Source organism: Podarcis raffonei, chromosome 15 (assembly GCF_027172205.1).
Source record: "Podarcis raffonei isolate rPodRaf1 chromosome 15, rPodRaf1.pri, whole genome shotgun sequence".
Taxonomy (NCBI): Eukaryota; Metazoa; Chordata; class Lepidosauria; order Squamata; family Lacertidae; genus Podarcis; species Podarcis raffonei.
In genome coordinates, this window is record NC_070616.1 from 29,156,158 (window position 1) to 29,172,370 (window position 16,213).

The 16,213-nt window shown below is 48.9% G+C and overlaps 2 protein-coding genes across 4 annotated transcripts; both read right to left on the bottom strand.

The window, feature by feature from the left end:
* Positions 1-513: 513 nt before the first annotated feature.
* On the bottom strand, positions 514-6,999 carry CENATAC (centrosomal AT-AC splicing factor). 3 transcript variants are annotated; one of them, XM_053367100.1, is made up of 11 exons: positions 6,742-6,999; positions 6,012-6,178; positions 5,206-5,304; positions 4,548-4,614; positions 4,389-4,451; positions 3,705-3,769; positions 3,385-3,535; positions 2,583-2,613; positions 2,014-2,097; positions 1,746-1,878; positions 514-735 (listed from the first exon to the last, which is right to left on the bottom strand). In XM_053367100.1, the coding sequence occupies exons 1-11, from the start codon at positions 6,982-6,984 to the stop codon at positions 672-674; spliced, it is 1,167 nt and encodes a 388-aa protein (XP_053223075.1). In that variant the 5' UTR covers positions 6,985-6,999; the 3' UTR covers positions 514-671. The 3 variants fall into 3 exon arrangements, with proteins under 3 accessions (XP_053223075.1, XP_053223077.1, XP_053223076.1); XM_053367102.1 differs by lacking the exon at positions 5,206-5,304; XM_053367101.1 differs by lacking the exon at positions 4,389-4,451.
* A 1,313-nt stretch (positions 7,000-8,312) lies between these two features.
* FOXR1 (forkhead box R1) lies at positions 8,313-11,783 on the bottom strand. The gene is made up of 7 exons (XM_053367807.1): positions 11,653-11,783; positions 11,026-11,121; positions 10,470-10,614; positions 10,312-10,315; positions 9,675-9,904; positions 9,065-9,297; positions 8,313-8,842 (listed from the first exon to the last, which is right to left on the bottom strand). Exons 1-7 carry the CDS (start codon positions 11,771-11,773, stop codon positions 8,724-8,726), a joined length of 948 nt encoding a protein of 315 aa, XP_053223782.1. The 5' UTR covers positions 11,774-11,783; the 3' UTR covers positions 8,313-8,723.
* Between the last annotated feature and the right edge of the window lie 4,430 nt (positions 11,784-16,213).

Sequence of the window (16,213 nt, forward strand, 5' to 3'; positions counted from 1 at the left end):
TGAGGCTATCATGGGAGCTACTTATAAACAGGCTTCTGGTCTCCTTATAACAGCACAGATTATTAGATCATAGTGGATGGATAAAGGACTCCCAGCTGTCCAGATTTAAAGGCCTTGATGCAGGAGGTTCTGATGAAGAGGTGGTATTTAACCACCCACTCAAGCAGCCAGGACATTGTGCAGTGTAGGGGGTGTTCAGTCCAGCAAGGTGTCAGGGAGTTGAGAGCTGTTGAAGTGAATCCTCTGCTTGTAGGAAATGGAGACCTCTCATTGGAGCAGGCCTGCATTACACCATATTCCTACTGGATACTGTGCAAACAGAATGTGGAATGCTTCGCCCTTTGGGGTAAATGTGGCATGTTGTACAAAGTGAGCTAGTGCCTTTTAATTTAAAAAAAAATCCCTGGCTGTTCTAAGGGCTTGCTTTTCTCCTGTATAAGAACATTTCCCCAACTTTTACAATAACTGCCTTGGAGGAGCTATCTGTTTAAGATAGTTGAGTTGAGATGAGTGGAATTTTAAAAAACATTTTATATTTAATGATACTTTACTACAGAATAACCACATGATACTTGCTGACATACAGAATGTTCAAAAAGGAAAGTCTTCATCTGGCCTCTTCTCAGGCTGCACAACCTTCTGTAATTGAATCAAGCCTTTCTTCCCTTCAGTCAGTTTTTTTGCCGTTTCCTTTTAGGGCCAGGATGTTTCTGTGCTTCAGATTTGAACTGATGTCTAGAAAAAGTATGGTTAATAAAAGAAGCTTAAAAGAATGAACCAGCCACCACATCAGTTGCAGAGCCACCCTGTTCATTCCCTTACAAATGAGTGTATTGCCAATTATCATTTTAATTGGGGAGGCAGGGGGAGAAAAAACTCCCATACCATATATTTTTCAAAGTGTTAAATCAAATTCACCAAAGGCCTGGATAAGCAGGTGTGTTTTGACCTGACCTTGAAAGACACAGTAGAGGCAATTGACATTTGCAAAGGGGGGAATTCTAATAGGATACAGGGAAGGCGCTATCACTGTTCAGCAAGAAGTCCTCTACCCTGATCTCAGGGCAGGTGATAAAGAGAAATGTACACCATCAGGGACTGAAGGCTCTACATATCAATAATGAAACCTTAAATTGGGCCCGGTAACATATTGGCAGCTTGTGCAGATCTTGCAGAATAGGTGCTGTATAGGTCCAGAAAAAAACAAGCTAAATTTTCTGGACCACCATTCAAAGGTAGTTCTATGGAAACAGATTATAGTAATCAAGACTCCAGGTTATCTGAGCATGCAGCACTGGGCAGGCTATATTTAGAAACAGCCATAGCTAATAAAAGGCACTTCTTGCCATTTTGTCAGTCAATGAAAGTGAAGGGAAGTGACACAGGTCAGTTAAAATAATAATTAATAATAATAATAATATAATACCAGGACAGATAACTTCAGTAACAAGTACTCTACTTAAAGATAAAACTAAAATTTCTGTGGCCAACAAGAAAGCGTTAATTTTACAAAGCCAGTGTATGTTCAAAATGCTGGAGTCGAAGACTCAACTAGTATGTGCTAAACGTTTGGGAATAAGTGCCTGGTAGGATTCAACCAAAGATCCACCACATCTGGTTTTCTTTATAAAAGCCCAAGGTGCTAGAGAGCCAGCTACAGAGCCTACCCTGTAAAAGCTGCTGTATTGTCCACTGTTAAATACAAATACATTATAAAGGAAGCAAATGTGTGCACAGAGGCTTACCTGGACTGCCATCTCCTGCCATGGTTCCAAACCCGCCCAAAGGAGGGGAGCCACCCTTCTCCTGTCTGAGAGGTGTGATCGAAGTTGGCACCAACACGATTAGGTGGCAGCTTCTTCAGCTTCTGTTTCTCCTCTTTAAAGAAAGGAGGGTGGGGAAAGAAACCGTTTTCAAGCCTCCATTGGAGTCCTAGTCTCACTAGGCACCAGCAAGTGAGCTGGTGTCATAATAAAGAGTCCCGACTACAGGGCCAAATTTCTGCATACTCACTTTCCTTGAGAAATTCTTCGTAAGAAGGTCCAATCTGTGGTGTGCTTTCCCCTTCCTCCTCCATCAGCCAAGGGGGTTTGGCTCCTATAGTATGGATGGATGACAAGTTAAAGCAGCCCAATTCTTCTTACCTCTGTGTCAAATGGCAGCCTCCCCATCTCTGGGGCCATTATCTTTCCAGATAATGCAATAAGGTGTCTAATATTTTTTACCTTTCTGAACAAGGGTTGAAAGCTCCGTGGCAGAGCACATGCTTTACATGCAAAAGGTACAAGGTGCAAACCCTGGTGTCTACAGGTAGGGCTGGGCAAGATTCTGGAACCTCAGAGAGCCACTGTTAGTCACAGTGTCAACTATGTTGGGCTAGATGGACAAGTGGTCTGCGTAAGGCAACTTTCTATGTTTCTGTTAACGTGGCTGTTCTTAAGAATCTGTGTGTTTTTGGGCATTCTCTAGTTGCAACCACAGTTAGGATCTTTCTCATGTAAGACCAGAGTTTATTAAACCTCATCATAAGACAGGTCAAAATCATATTTCAGAAAGGAGTGATAAAATCTTTGCTAGCATACCTGTGTAAATGTTGCCATGCTCTGCTGGTTCCTGTGTTCAAAAAAGCAAAAGGAAAACCAAGGTAGAAATGATTTAGAGAAGAGGAAGTATGTAAAGAGGCAGCTGCCATTGCTGCAAAGAAGGAGCAAGAGTTGCATTTAATTATACAGTGCAGCTTTTAAAGGTAATGTAACTCCCGATTCCGATTCCCCATGTTCACAAATTTATTAAATTTGTATACCACCCTACATCCATAGATCTCGGTGGTTCACAACATAAAAATACAAGATAAAAACACAAAATGCAGGATAAAAACAAACCAACAAACCCCTCTCCCACAAAGGGAATAGGATAATAATCAGCCAAAGGCCTGGCTGAAGAACATTTTCGACTGTTGCCTAAAGGTGTATAATGAAGGTGCCAGCCAAATCTTGTATCAAGCTGGGAATGAGGCATATCCTATTATGTGCAATAAAGGTAAGGGACCACCAGACTGTTCGCTGGTCTGCCACTGGTGTAGGAGCTCTACCACTCAAGTCAAGCCATTCATGGCAGTACAAGGCACCTGCAGTGGATTTTTTTTATTCAAGATACTTATATTCTGCTTTCTGAAGAAACTCTTCAACCAGGTAGACTACAATAATTTTTTTTTAAACTCTCTCAGTATTACCTAACCATTTAACACAATAAAATCCATACCACCATGAGAATAAAGCGTAATCATACCCTCGTTAGCTATATTCATCCAAAACCCCAAACTAAAAGGCTTTCGAGGACAAATGGGTCATTGTGAAGAGATGAAGTGGGCTCCCATCTGCCTACCTGATGGCCAATAAAAGTTAAAGACTGTCCTGCTTCCTGCCACTCTGACTCTGGCACAGTTCTGTATGCAGATCGAGGGTTTCCTTCAAGAAATGTCACGTTTCTGCTTGGCCCAGGCTGCTCTTGTTCTTCCGTGGCAAAAGCAGAGTCACTACAACACAGGAGAATGTCTCAAGTAAAGCAGAAAGTATATGGGCACATTTTGGTACACGGGGGTTGAAAAGGCCATATTACAAAGGGCAGAAAGGCCCCTTGGTGTATGGAGTCATTAAGGCCTCTAAAGCAAACACCACTGATAACCATGACTAAACAACTCTTACCTTGGGCTTCCTGTAAAAGGATTGGCGGTGGCAGCTCCATTGCACAGCTCTGTCTCTGCCTGTTGCTGAGTTTGATTCAGGAAAAAACACTTGTTTCAAGATACCATAGTAAAGTCTGCTCTGTAGGACAACCTTGGAATGAAATCACTACTAATAAGGTGGACCAATGCCCATCAAGAGATAATGGCAAAGAAATGCTCTTGCATTGGAGGGAAATGGGCGTCTGCAAATAAGCTTTGGCCACAGATGCCCTCTAACCAACACTTAAGGTGTGGACATATCAAGGAAAGGAAGCTAATTAGGTGGAATATTTTAATGCTTTATTGTCAATAGAGCAAATAGTGGCCGGTAAAGGACTTTGCATTTTTGGGGGGGAGTTACAGAAAGGGCATTCAAGAGGTGGGGGTGCCCCAGACTACAAACAACAGCCAGGCGTTTCTGCTCTGTGCTAACAAAGGGGGTTAGGAAAGGAAGGCCATACAAATGAAATCTAAACTGGACATGAGAGATGAGATGTGCTGCTTGTATAGTCACTGCTGGGGACATTCACCACCTTCCCTAGTGGTTGAAAGAGAAACCACATGTTTCAGGGCAACAGCACAACTAGAGAGAAAGGCAAGGGGCACAGAAACAGTTGTGAACGTAATGGTGGATACTGCCCATGTGCATCCTGGGCACACAAACCTCTAAGGCAGCCTGCACTACTTCTTTCCGTCTCTGCTCCACCTCCCTGATGCGAGCAGCCACCTAGAATTGGGGTAGGCAGAAGACACAATGAGAACCTGAAGCAGAGGAGAAACCCAAATTCCTACATCACACACGCAAACACATTATTGTCCTCACCTCTTGAATGAGCTCATCTTCTTTTTCCTCATAAGCTTCCAGAGCTTTGGAGAGTGATTCCTTGAAGCTGAAACAGATTCAAAAGTTATATCAGTTTGTAGAGCAACAACGTGAACCGAGGCAGTGGCCTTTTGCTGTCTCTACTACAGAAGACAGGTGGTGCAACAACAAGAAAATCTAAAACGATTTTACAGAAAAATTATTCCAGCCTGAATGAGTAATTACTTTGGGAGCCCCAGCAGTGTAGGAGGAACAGTATCAAAGCCCTGAAACGACCAGGTACGATCAACACCTAACCCTGTCCCACCATCAGGCCCTCTAATAAATTCTTCTCCTTTGGCCAAGGGGCTACATTCCCTCTTGGGGATAACTGACAGAGGCCATATGCTGGCGGCATGTGGAGATTCCTGACCAGAAGCTAATCAGCAAAGAGACAGAGATGATTTCTGCCAGCGATATGGACTTAGTATTTGATGAAGGCTGTTGAAATTAGGTCTCTATGGCTGCAGATTGCCCACTAATGATCATTCCCACGTGGAACAAGATGGATGAATGGTCTGACTTGGCATAAAGCAGCTTCCTTCTGTGTCAAAGAGGTGGAATAGCTAATCTAGCAAACAAAATGCGTCATAAACTAACTGGCAAAGCGTCTACTCACAGCTCATAATCCTCAGAGGAAACCAAGAAGCGAGACTTCAGGCTAGGGTCTGCTTTGTTCTCCCACCAGAATGCATAGACTGCTTTCTTATGTTCAACGCTTGAAAAGGAATAAAAGACCAAAACACCTTAAGAGTGAGAAAGGCACAAACTTTTAACAGGACTGCCCAGGCTACAGTTCTTATCCAGTTCTGAGGATAATCTCAGAGGAAAACAACTTAAGCAATTCTGCGCGCTGTGAAAGATGTCTGTATCAGAAGCCAAGGGCGGGCACGGACACTCACAAAAAGGGCCTCATTACAAGCATGGAAAAATCAAATTTGATTCCACTCAAAGTCATATCCACTATGTCAGTTTTTTACTCATTCCCAGGAGCCTAATTACCAAAGAAGAGGCCAGCAGAGGAGTTGTTTGGGGTATGTGTGTGACAACTATGAAAAATATGCTCCACTGTTTCATTAATTGGAAGAAAACTGGAATGTACTTGCAAATAGTATAAACAAGGTGACTCTGAAAACAGCCAGTTTTGCTTTCACTGCTGAAAACTGCCACCAACTTACTATGATTCCCACATTTCAGACTGCAAAGTGGGTTACTGATACAGTCCAGTATATAATTGATTGGCTATGAAAATTGCTTGTGCACCTTTCTCCTTCAAAAATAACTGTGTTACGATTAATAGTAAAGCAAATAAAAGCAAAATGTACATAAGGAAGCCAAACAAGGCTATTCATATTCCAGACACCTCCACCTCATGCTCCAGGCAAGAGGTGGCCTGCCTGAGTGGAGACTCTTCTCCAAGCTTACCTGGCCATGTGCTGGAGGAGGCCGCCATGCAGCACAGCCAAGGACCCCTGGCTCAGGTGCAACTTCACCTCCTGCCTGCAGCAAATGCACCAGAATTGCCGCTCGTGCTCCCCAGGGTCAAAAGGCACCACCGAGGCCCGCTTGAGCATCTTCCGCGCTGCAGCCACCTGAGCAAAATGTAAAAGAGAAGCAAAAGTGAGAAGAAGATAAAAAATACTTGCGTGAAGGGTAGCTCAGTTGGAAGAGCATAAGCCTCTGAATCTCAGGATCGGGGGTTCAAGCCCCATGTTGGGCAAAAACATTCCTGCATTGCAGGGGGTTGGACATGGGCATAGCCAGGCTTTTTGTTAAAGTGGGGGAGCCAAAATTGTTGAACTTTTGTTAGGAGATCAGCCAAAGTTGAGGCATCTGCTGGGGGGTGGAAGAACATCAATTAATTGAGTACTTTCAATCATTTTTGTGCCCCCCTTGGGGTTGGACTAGATGACCCTGGTGTTCCCTTCCAGCTCTATGACCCTGTGAAATCTCTCTGGAGAGCAGCTGACGCCCTTTCGGACCGGCTGCAGAACCAGCCCCCCGCCCGCCCACTCTTTGCTCCTCCTTGGACAAGCCACCGGCAGCCGCGCAGGCAGAAATGCGAAGGGTGCAGCCTTGCACGAAACTCGGCCCGGCTGCCTTCGGACACTTCACCCGACCCTCCGCGCCCACCCCTGGGGCTCCGGGGCCGTACTTTCTCCTTCAGGCGGGCGAGCGCCCCGCGAAGCCGCCTCTGGTGCCCCGCGCTGTAGAGGTGGCTGCGCCGACCGGCGAAAGCGCTGCACCAGCAGAGCGGGCAGCGGAACAGCGTCGTCGCCATGGGAACGGCGCCAGGCCTCTCGCCCCGATCGCCATCAACCCCGCCGCCCCCGTCCTCCATTTTGCAAATCCCGGAAGCGGCCGGCCAAGGAGGCGGGTCTCGCGGCGAGGGCGACATCTGGCGGCCGTCCCCAGAACTGCAGGATTACGTCATTCCCGCCCACGCACGGCAATCGGCTGCCGCGCGCTCCTCCCCCGCCGGCGAGGAAAAGGCGTCGCGCAGCAGGTTGCGGAATCCAGAAACCCCGGGAAGGTGCGCGCTGCTCCTTGCTCAGGCGTGAGGAGCATCCAGCACGTGTCCAAAGGCCCTCTCGTTTCTGCTCCTCGCCCTGAACCCCGCGCGAGCTGAAGGAGGCAAAGTCACGAGCAGGGTTCCTGCATTGTTGCGGGTTGGACTAGATGGCCCCTGGGTCCCTTCCAACTCTGCACAGTTCTATGATTCCGTCACAGCTGCGAGATGCACATCCCCCTGCCATCTCGTTGCTTAGCAAGCCCCCTTCTTGGCCTGAATGAAGGCGACAGCCCTGGCTTGTCCTCAGGAGTTTTATTTCTTAAATCTGTTTTGAAGCCATTTCTTCCGGTTTAATCTGGTGGAATAGTGATTGTGCCAACTTTAATTTTAAAAATTTATTTGCACTTGCAGATAGTTCACAATTATTATCGTCCACACAATTATTAGAGCAGTCTTGCAGGAGCTGAAGCTGTGCCAGAGATACATCAGGTGTGCTGAATAACATATCACTTTACACATTTTTCTGAAGAGTAGAGGAAGTTGGAGTACTGTATGGGGTCCATGAAGTGGCCTAGTGGGCTTGGCCTGACATATTAGAATGATTGGGGTGGACTGTGAAGATGGATGTAGCAACCGTGCAATAAAACAAGGTGAAGGGTGCCAGGGAAACAGGAGTCTTTCAGTAACAGGTAGAATACGTTGTCTGAATACCAGCTCTGCCTGTAGGTGGAGAGCAGCTTTACCCATTGAGAAGCAAACAGAGAACCTGATCTGGAATGCAAGCTTCTCAGAGGCCAGGTTGTTCTAGACTTGGCCACCACTCAGACCCACATTTCTGACATGCTTATTCACTGCAGCTAGTCAGATCTGCTTATGGGTTTTGTTTTGCATACTTGGTCGCCCTGCGCCCTGGATAAATCAGTGCAGATGCCCCTGCCTGAAGCCAGGCTTTGAATTCCTCTCACCACTATTTTCCTGTCACCGCAGTGAGCTACCTGCAATTCTAAACAGTCAGAGGGCAAGCAGAAACTATTTTCCACTTCAAGCGTTTTCCATAAAGGCAGGGGTGCCAACTTGAAAAAAATATTGCAGGGCAGGTAAGTCCCACCCCGCATAATCAATTACATGATACAGTACCCACGCTCCATTTGAATGGCAATGCCCATCAACTGGGTGGGGGGAGCGCAGATATTTTAGGTGGGGGGCGCCAAAGGGATCTCGGCCCCTAGAAGTTAGCTCCTATGCACAGAGGCAAAGAGAACACACACAATGACCATTTTGTGCACACTTTTAACTGTTTATTACCATACTTTTTCTCCACATTTTCAATAACGAATGAATGAATGAATGAATAAATAAATAAATAAAGTTCAAGCACTAAGGTTTATGCATTCTCTTCCACAGTGCCTTTCAACAGACTAGTCCCATCACAAAACACAGCACCTCCCCTGCTGCAAGCAAAAAACACTGTACAGGTGTTTTTTTTGTTTTGGTTTTTTTGGAGGGGGTCTATTCTCATAGGAAGCTGCCTCTCCATCTGCAAATTTGGGGTTTCTTCCACCCCAAATAGTATCTTCAGAAGGAAGGAAGCCACAAGCCTGGCTCTCTTAGAACAGCTGTTCCTTTCAACAAGTAGCTGAGTCTTTTATACGTACTGGAGAATGCACACCCGGCTGCAGTGGGGTTTCCTCCATGCCGTCCAGGTTTAGTGAGGATCCGAGGCCAAAGAGAGACCTCATCAGTTCTGGGGAAAGAGGGAAGCAAATACAAGCTGTCAGGGCTGGTGGCCCCATCGGTTTATCAAGGTGACTTCCATGCTCAGGAAGCCAACAGAGAAAAGTTAGGTTTGCCAAAAGTGGAACTGCTTGCCAGATCCCGCCTCTATTTCAAGCTGTCCAGGGTCCCATCTCCTTCCCTCCTGGCCATGCTCACCCTCCTCTCCTGTTGCACACCATCTTCCTCCTACCTGGCTTGTCCATGCTCTGACGCATCAGCCTCACCAAGTCCTCTGGCAGCTCTTGCGTTTCCGCCCGAAACTTGCGCCATCCCTCTGTGGTCAACTTCCACATGCGGGACTTGCGGTTCCCATCAAGGCACACGAAGGCGGCCGTCTTCTCAAAGCTGCTGCTGAAGCACAGGTTGTGCCGGATGGTGTTTTTCCAGCCTTCTGGAGCTGTGCGGAAGAAGGGGAAGTGCTTCCTGGCAAGGAGGGAGGTCAGCAGAGTGGCTAGAGCAGGGCAGACAGCCCCACGGAGGCAGCAGATGAACCACCAACAGCACTGCAGCGTAACATTCTTTTCTGTCCCCAGGGATGCTTGTACCCCATGGACTGTGTAGGGAGGGCCCCGGGGGAAAGAGGAAATTACAGACTGCTTTCTAGCACCCAGTTATGCTGCCCACAATCATAGGAGAATATGCAGCTTCAACACCAACTTGAGAGCAGCATCAAAGCTAAGCCAAGTTAGGAGAGGAAGGCAAAGTAAGAAGTCCCCTCTTTAGTCACTGAGCTTCATCTTCACCCATCATCTGCCTCTCCTGGTCCCCACCTGCCCACCCCACTGCTCAGGGGCTGGTACCTTATGAACTGGTAGATCTCTTGGACTGTCAGGCTGCTGCTCATACTGCTGCTCAGGGCAAGGCTGATGAGGATGCAGTAATTAAGAGGTGGGCGGGGCCAGTCTCCCAGGGTCCTCTTCAGCTTCTTAGCATGGGATCGGAGGACCTTCGCTTTCCAGGGTGTCCAGGTAGACCGACGGGTGCCCCTCGTCTTCTGAGAAAGCTGGGAGGTATCCTCTTCCTTGAGGACCTAGAACCATAAGATTGTGGGAAGGAAGCAGGGACACCTGGTAATATTTCTCCTTTATTTGCAGGCCAGCAGATTGAGTCATGGCCAGAGAAAAAAATTCACCACCATACAGGTGGCTTGCCCCACAGCTGCTCCACATGTGACAGTCACCAGCCCCATATGGGTAGCCTGGCTCTCCAAACAAGCGTTTACCAAACTCGAGTCACTAGCTGTTTTTGGCCTACAATTCCCATCATCCCTGACCACTGGTACTGCTAGCTAGGAATGATGGGAGTTGTAGTCCAAAAGCAACTGGAGACCCAAGTTTGGGAAACCCTGCAGAAAGGAGGACTGGCCCTGACCACCTATTTCCACCTTCCTAGGAAACTTTTAATACTTTGCATTGTTTCCTAGCAATTTTTTAATACCAAACTGAAAGGTGGGATTCAAACATTTTAATTAAATAATTAAAAACAGAATGGACACATAGGCTGCTGGCTCCCATTGAAATCAGGAGGGCCAGTCCAGATTAGAGCCATGCAATAGCTCGTGCCAAAACAGTCCAGAAGATACGTAAACTTATTGCATTGAATTGCTGGCCCGGTCTCCACAGACCTCTCTAGCGGCAGGACAAGATGAAGGCTGTGGCGCCACCACTGAGGCATGCCCAGGGATGCTGCAGGCCAGGTTTGGGTTCACCCACATCCACGGGTGGGGCTGTGGGTCAGACTCTGCAGGGAGAGAAAACAAAGGGCTTCAGCTGGGTTCCTGCTGCCACATGCAATCCCACACTCCACAACAAGCCTAAGAACACCAGAAGTAGCCTTATAGCCGAGTCAGACCACTGATCCATCTAGTTCAGCATTGCCAACAACACCGACCAGCAGCAATAACTCCCCAGGATTTAAGGCAAAGTCTCCTTTCCCAGCCTTGTCTTGGAGAGGCCAAAGGGCACTGGGGTTTTCTGCGCGCAAATCAAGTGCTCCACTACGGAGCTGCTCCGATGTCCCTTGCCCTTTAAGCCTCTCCCTGCCACTCACAGCTGGTGGGCATCCCAATCCGCTAGTTGCTGGAGAAGGCAATTCCCGGTGGAAGGTCGATTCCGCCCCTCCTCAAGAGAAGCTCGGCGGCCTCTTGCTTACCCGGGGCGGGAGGGTGCAGGACCCGCGTCAGGCTGCGCGTCGTCAGCTGTTCCGAGGGCCACACGAGGCCACGAGCGCTCGTGTTGTCCGCGGGAGCTAGGGAGCAGGAGGGCACACATTAAGCGGGCCGGCTGCGCACACACGCAGACCCCCGCTTCCTCACATATAGCCGAGTTTCTTCTGCAAATCCCCGATGGTGTTGCTGCCCGACGGGGCGGGCGCTCGCGAGAGAGCATCAAAGAGATGTTGGTACTGTATAGGGCTGGGAGAGGGCTCTTCATTTGACCCACTCACTCCTGCCCTACATCCCCGGAGCCCGGCTGCGGAGGCCCCCCAAACACTTTCAGGGGGGCCGAGGATAAACCCCAGAAAACTGCCGCCGGTGTGGCAGGTGGGTGCAAGCCTGACCCGCGGCGCACTTTCTCCTTGAGCAGCGATGCCCAAGGTCGGCACCTATTCCTTTCCCACGGGGTTGGGGGGAGGCGCTCTGCACATGCCCAAAGAGGCTTCCTCCTCCTTCCTCTCCGCCCCCAGATCACTCAAGCCTCCTTCTACCCCCAGAATGCCTTCGCCCCCCGGGAAGGGAAAGGGGCCCAGTGGCCAGGAAGAACTTCAGGCCGGCCTCACCTTGGGGCAGCTCGTCGCAGATAGTGCTCAAGCCCATCTCCTGCCTCATGTTCCAGTCCCAAAGGCCACTGCACAAATGGAGGCTGGCCCAAAAAGCCGGCCTTTGCAAGCGCAGCGCCATAAGAACCACACTGCAAACTCCGCGGGGCAGAAACCTTTTCGGGGCGGGGCCAGGAGGGACGCGCTTCGCACCTTTAGAACCCGGGCCGGGAAGGAGGGAGGGCGGAGCCGCTGATCTACCCCGACACGTGACTGCGGGCTCTGCATCCGAGGCTCACAGGGAGACCCCCAGGTCCGTCCTATGCGCTTCATGGCCTCTGCGCTCCTAACCCAGCAGTCGCAGGTCTGGGTGAGCCTCCAAGCCGCTAGCAGTGGCTGCCCAGAGGCCTCGGGGCACCTGCATTTTCCCCACTGCCACGGTAGGAAACCCCCATTTGCAAAAACAGCAGGCTGCAACTCCCATTTACACTTGACTATAAGCACCTTGACTCCACTCCATCGCCTGGAGTCACAAAATGAGGGCTCTCATGCCTGGAGTCTCCAGGTTTTTCCATGGAGATCAAGCACCCCAAACCGAGAGCCTCATGATGCCAAATCAGAAGGGAGGGACTGTGCACGATTAGGGATCTGGGTAATATATTCTCTGGGAATATATCTGAGCTTATGACTGCTTTACTCGCTCTACTGGAGTGCTGTCTCTCAATAGGTCCTGTTAAGTTCTGCAAGGACTGGAATCCTAGAGGAGGAGACACACTTTTGCTAAGTAGCAGTTGGGAGAACCACAAGCATTTCACAACAGGTGCATTGCAGTTAACTGCAATCATAAATTAACTGGTTAAGGGTGTGGAGAGGGGAGGTGATCAAGCTATTATGGGCACTGATATGGCAATATGTGGGGTACAGCTCCCCAATTCTGAAAGCAGGTGGTGCAGAAGCAGGTCACCTACTGGTCATGGGGCTTGCTTCATTGACAAACCTGTGAAAGAAAACAGCCCTCACTTTCCTTCCTAACTCCTCCCCCCTCATGGAGATGCACTTTTGGGATAGGTTTCCCCCCTTGAAAAGCACTGCAGCCTCTCCTTGTTAATAATGATTTGTTGCACATGTGATTTGCAAAGTGCTTCATGATCTTGTGCTGTGTTTGAGTCCACCTTTCTCTCTCTTACACATACAGTCCTTGATGCCCATTGACATCCTACAGATTTGAGAAGCATGGGGAGGGTGTGGCTTGTCACAGGCTTCCCAAGTGAGCCTGTGGCAGGGGCTGCCTTTCCAAGCCAGCACCCCATCTATTGAAACAGTCAATGATTTGCCTTTCCTTCCTGATGTCTGGGAGGAGCTTCATCGCTGAGTTTCAGTTCTCTGCACTCTATCCAAGTGTGCGCAAACAACAACCCCTCCAGCCTCTTCCTCCAAGAGGAAACTCTTCCAAACTCAGGGATGCTTAGATGGCTTTGGTGTTAGTTACAGGAAAAGCTCCAGGAAATTAAGGGAGCTCCCAGAGGGTGGAAGCAGCTGATATCCCAGCTGATATGGAGACAGACTGACAGGTGAAGGTGGATGCAGAGAGGTTGGGCAACCTGGGCTGAAGAAGCCTGCCTTGGAAGTAGGTCCCTCCCAACAGGTGAGCAGAGCTGTGGGCAGAATTGCCACCCCTTCTAGCCCCACCCTGATCTAACCATTCAACTCTGCTGCTCTTCACTAGCCCTTGTCCTGCAAAAAAGGACTAGAACCCAGAGCATCAAAGCCCCTTGTCCTCTCCCACCCAGGCCTTAAAGGCAAAACACAAGTTTCTACATCCCTGCACTGTTGTTCCAGCTAAAAGAAATTAAAGGAACAGTCCTGCTCATGTGGTGTCCAAACCAGCACAGTCAAAGAATGGGTAGCAAGAGGAAGCCGATTGGCTCTCAAGACTGCTCGGTGTGAGCGAATGCCTCTACTTCCCCAGTGCAGCTTCCGGGGGGGGGGGGAGAGAGAGAGAGAGGCTGACCAAACTGGAGCAGCCTTGGTGAAACTTGTCTGACCAGCCCCCTCCTCAAGGTGCTCCGGCACACATCTTGGCCATTCTAGGGATGAAGGTGTACCTGTTCCAGGTGGCAAGAGCTAGAACATTCTCTTCCCCCACTCCATAGGCTGCCTAAGACTTCCAGTCTTTCACACTAGCCCCTGCCCCACTCCAGAAAGTATGAACATGTGTAGGGCAGAAGTATTTAGCTCCTATTGCAGGTGATTATAACTTGTACTTGACCAACCCTCTAAGGCAGGTCACAATTAAGACCATTTTAAAGATGGTGAGCTGGAATGAAGAGCCAACACTAGAGTTGTGGATGTAGCACCTGTGGGAAAGTCTGGGCACCCTCAGGACTGTGGGAGGTCCAGAGGGGAAGTTGTTTTACTTACTTACTTACTATTTTTTTATGAAGCTCAACTTTTTCTGTCTCTGCCAGAGACCCAACAAAATCTTCTTTCCCTCTTCTCCAAAGCTGCTATTTGTATTTCAAATAAAGTTCCTATGGACACCAACAGAGTCTTAAAATGAAATGCAAAGAGCAGTCAGATGGAGCGATGTTTTGCCTGCACTGGCAAGGAGATGAAGGGTTAAACATCCCTCCCCAGTCCTAAGGCTGCTGTTTACATAAGGAATACGGTAATATGTGGCACCAAAGAGCCCATGGTCATTTAGGTTCTTAGGTCATACATAGGTGAATCTGTAGCAGGGATAGAGTTTGAACCCAGGGCTCCCAGACCCATGTGCAATTCTCCATTGTCTGAAGGAAGAGGTGGCTCTCCTGGTGTGTTGGTCTGACTCTGACCTCTGCTCTCTCCCATAGCGCTCTCTGGCAGGAACCTAATTCTGGTGCAGCAGGTGTGAGCATTTGGCTGTATCTGGATATCTGGAGCTGATTACTACCAACACCGGAAGCACAGTGAGTGTGGTGTTTTGCACCCCCAGATATGTTAGCTTCAGGGTAGCCTCAACAGAAGGTTCACCTCCCTCCCCCCTTTATGTTAGAATTCAACAGATACCACCTATCTGGGCTTGTGAAGGATTTTGTTTTTCCCCCTTTAGCTAGCACATGGTTTGGCTTGCTTGCTTGAGGTACCTGAATCATCCTCGTATGATGAAGACACCTCTTGGGCCATGCCTTGTCATCTTCTATTCAGTACTGTCCTTTATAACATACAGCAGGCTTTTAAAAACTATCAACATGAGGCATTCATCTTTTTAGGAGGAGGCAAGATAGGTGAGCACAGGACAAAAGGAAGCAAGAATTACTGATACAGAAAAGAGGTATATTCACAGTCTTAGGTATTTGCTAAGTCCAGTATGCGGATGGATGCTGACTGTTTTGTGGGGGGGTTTCTCCTGGAGATTCCACTCCCCACCTTCCCCTGTCCAGATTAGTATGTGCTTCCCTTTGTTCTATGAAGCCGGAATGCAAATAGATTTTTCTCTCTCTTTCTTTTTCTTTCTCCATGTGTAAGTAAGGGATCAGGTTGCACTGGGGATTTTCTGCGCTGGCTGGAAGGAAACTAGCCTGTACCAGTTAGAATCAACATTCCATCTTTGCCACACAGTTGTCTGGAGTGATTCACCATAGTGTCTGCATTCAGGGGAAAATGCAGAGCAGCAAATGCAGCCATCTTTGTCCATCTTCAGATTCCAACTCAGCCCAGACAGCTCCAGTCAACATACAGCCCCCTCTCATAAATGATGTTCGGCAGACCAGTCCACTGTGCCCCCTCCCTGGATACCGTGGCCTCAGAACTTTTGAAATGACATGCCAAATCCGAAACAAGGGAGTGTATGAGAGAGCACTAATTTAGGTGTGTCAGCAGGAGCAAGAACTAGCGTGAAGAGCTATGAGTACACCAATGACCCCCGCCCTTGGAGGGAAGACCATAGTTCAGCAGGAGAACACCTGCTTTTGAAGGCCTCAGGTTCAGTCCTCTGCATCTCCCAATAGGGCTGGGAATATCCCCCGCCTGAAATGCGGAGGAGATGCTATGAGCTGGTGCAGAGAAACCACCCTGAGCTAGATGGGCCAAAAGTTCAGTGTAAGGCAGTTTCCTATGTTCCTATGGACAAATAACAAGTTCCCACTATTCCCTCCCAAGTGGAAATGCAGGGAGACTAAGGCCTCTGGAGAAGGGGCTGGAGGAACCACCTGAAGCCTGGGCTCTTTCCAAGGCCAGTTGGAGCTACTCTTCTTCCTGAAGACTCGCAGTGATGGCACTAGCAGACAGGCCAGCTGCATCAGAAGCCTCTAAGCACCATGAATGAAGGTGGAAAACAGATGGCTGTGGGCCCAGGGCCTTGCAAGTGTCCTCCCAAGGAGGGAGATGCACTGGTGAACCCTTCCTAAGAGGCCTGTGGCTGCCTCTGGCAGTTGCTTCAGCAGGGATCTGGCAGGGCCTGGCTGCTGGCAAGTCAGGGGCTTCTCCTCGGCTTGAGTGAGCCTTAGGTCCAACCCTGCCTCTCCATGGCTGTTAACAGCCTCAGACTCTGGAGATAAAGAGCTGAGGGCAGCCATCACCTTCATGAATCACTTGTGAGTGA

Coding starts and splice junctions, on each gene's coding strand:
- CENATAC (XM_053367100.1), bottom strand. CDS start 6,984: ATGTCGCCCTCGCCGCGAGACCCGCCTCCTTGGCCGGCCGCTTCCGGG. Junction 5,305..6,011: donor CTCCTCCAGCACATGGCCAG/GTAAGCTTGGAG, acceptor TTCCTTTTCAAG/CGTTGAACATAAGAAAGCAG. Junction 2,098..2,582: donor GCATGGCAACATTTACACAG/GTATGCTAGCAA, acceptor TCCATACTATAG/GAGCCAAACCCCCTTGGCTG.
- FOXR1 (XM_053367807.1), bottom strand. CDS start 11,773: ATGGCGCTGCGCTTGCAAAGGCCGGCTTTTTGGGCCAGCCTCCATTTG. Junction 9,298..9,674: donor GAGATCTACCAGTTCATAAG/GTACCAGCCCCT, acceptor CCTCCTTGCCAG/GAAGCACTTCCCCTTCTTCC. Junction 8,843..9,064: donor TCAGAGCATGGACAAGCCAG/GTAGGAGGAAGA, acceptor CTCTTTCCCCAG/AACTGATGAGGTCTCTCTTT.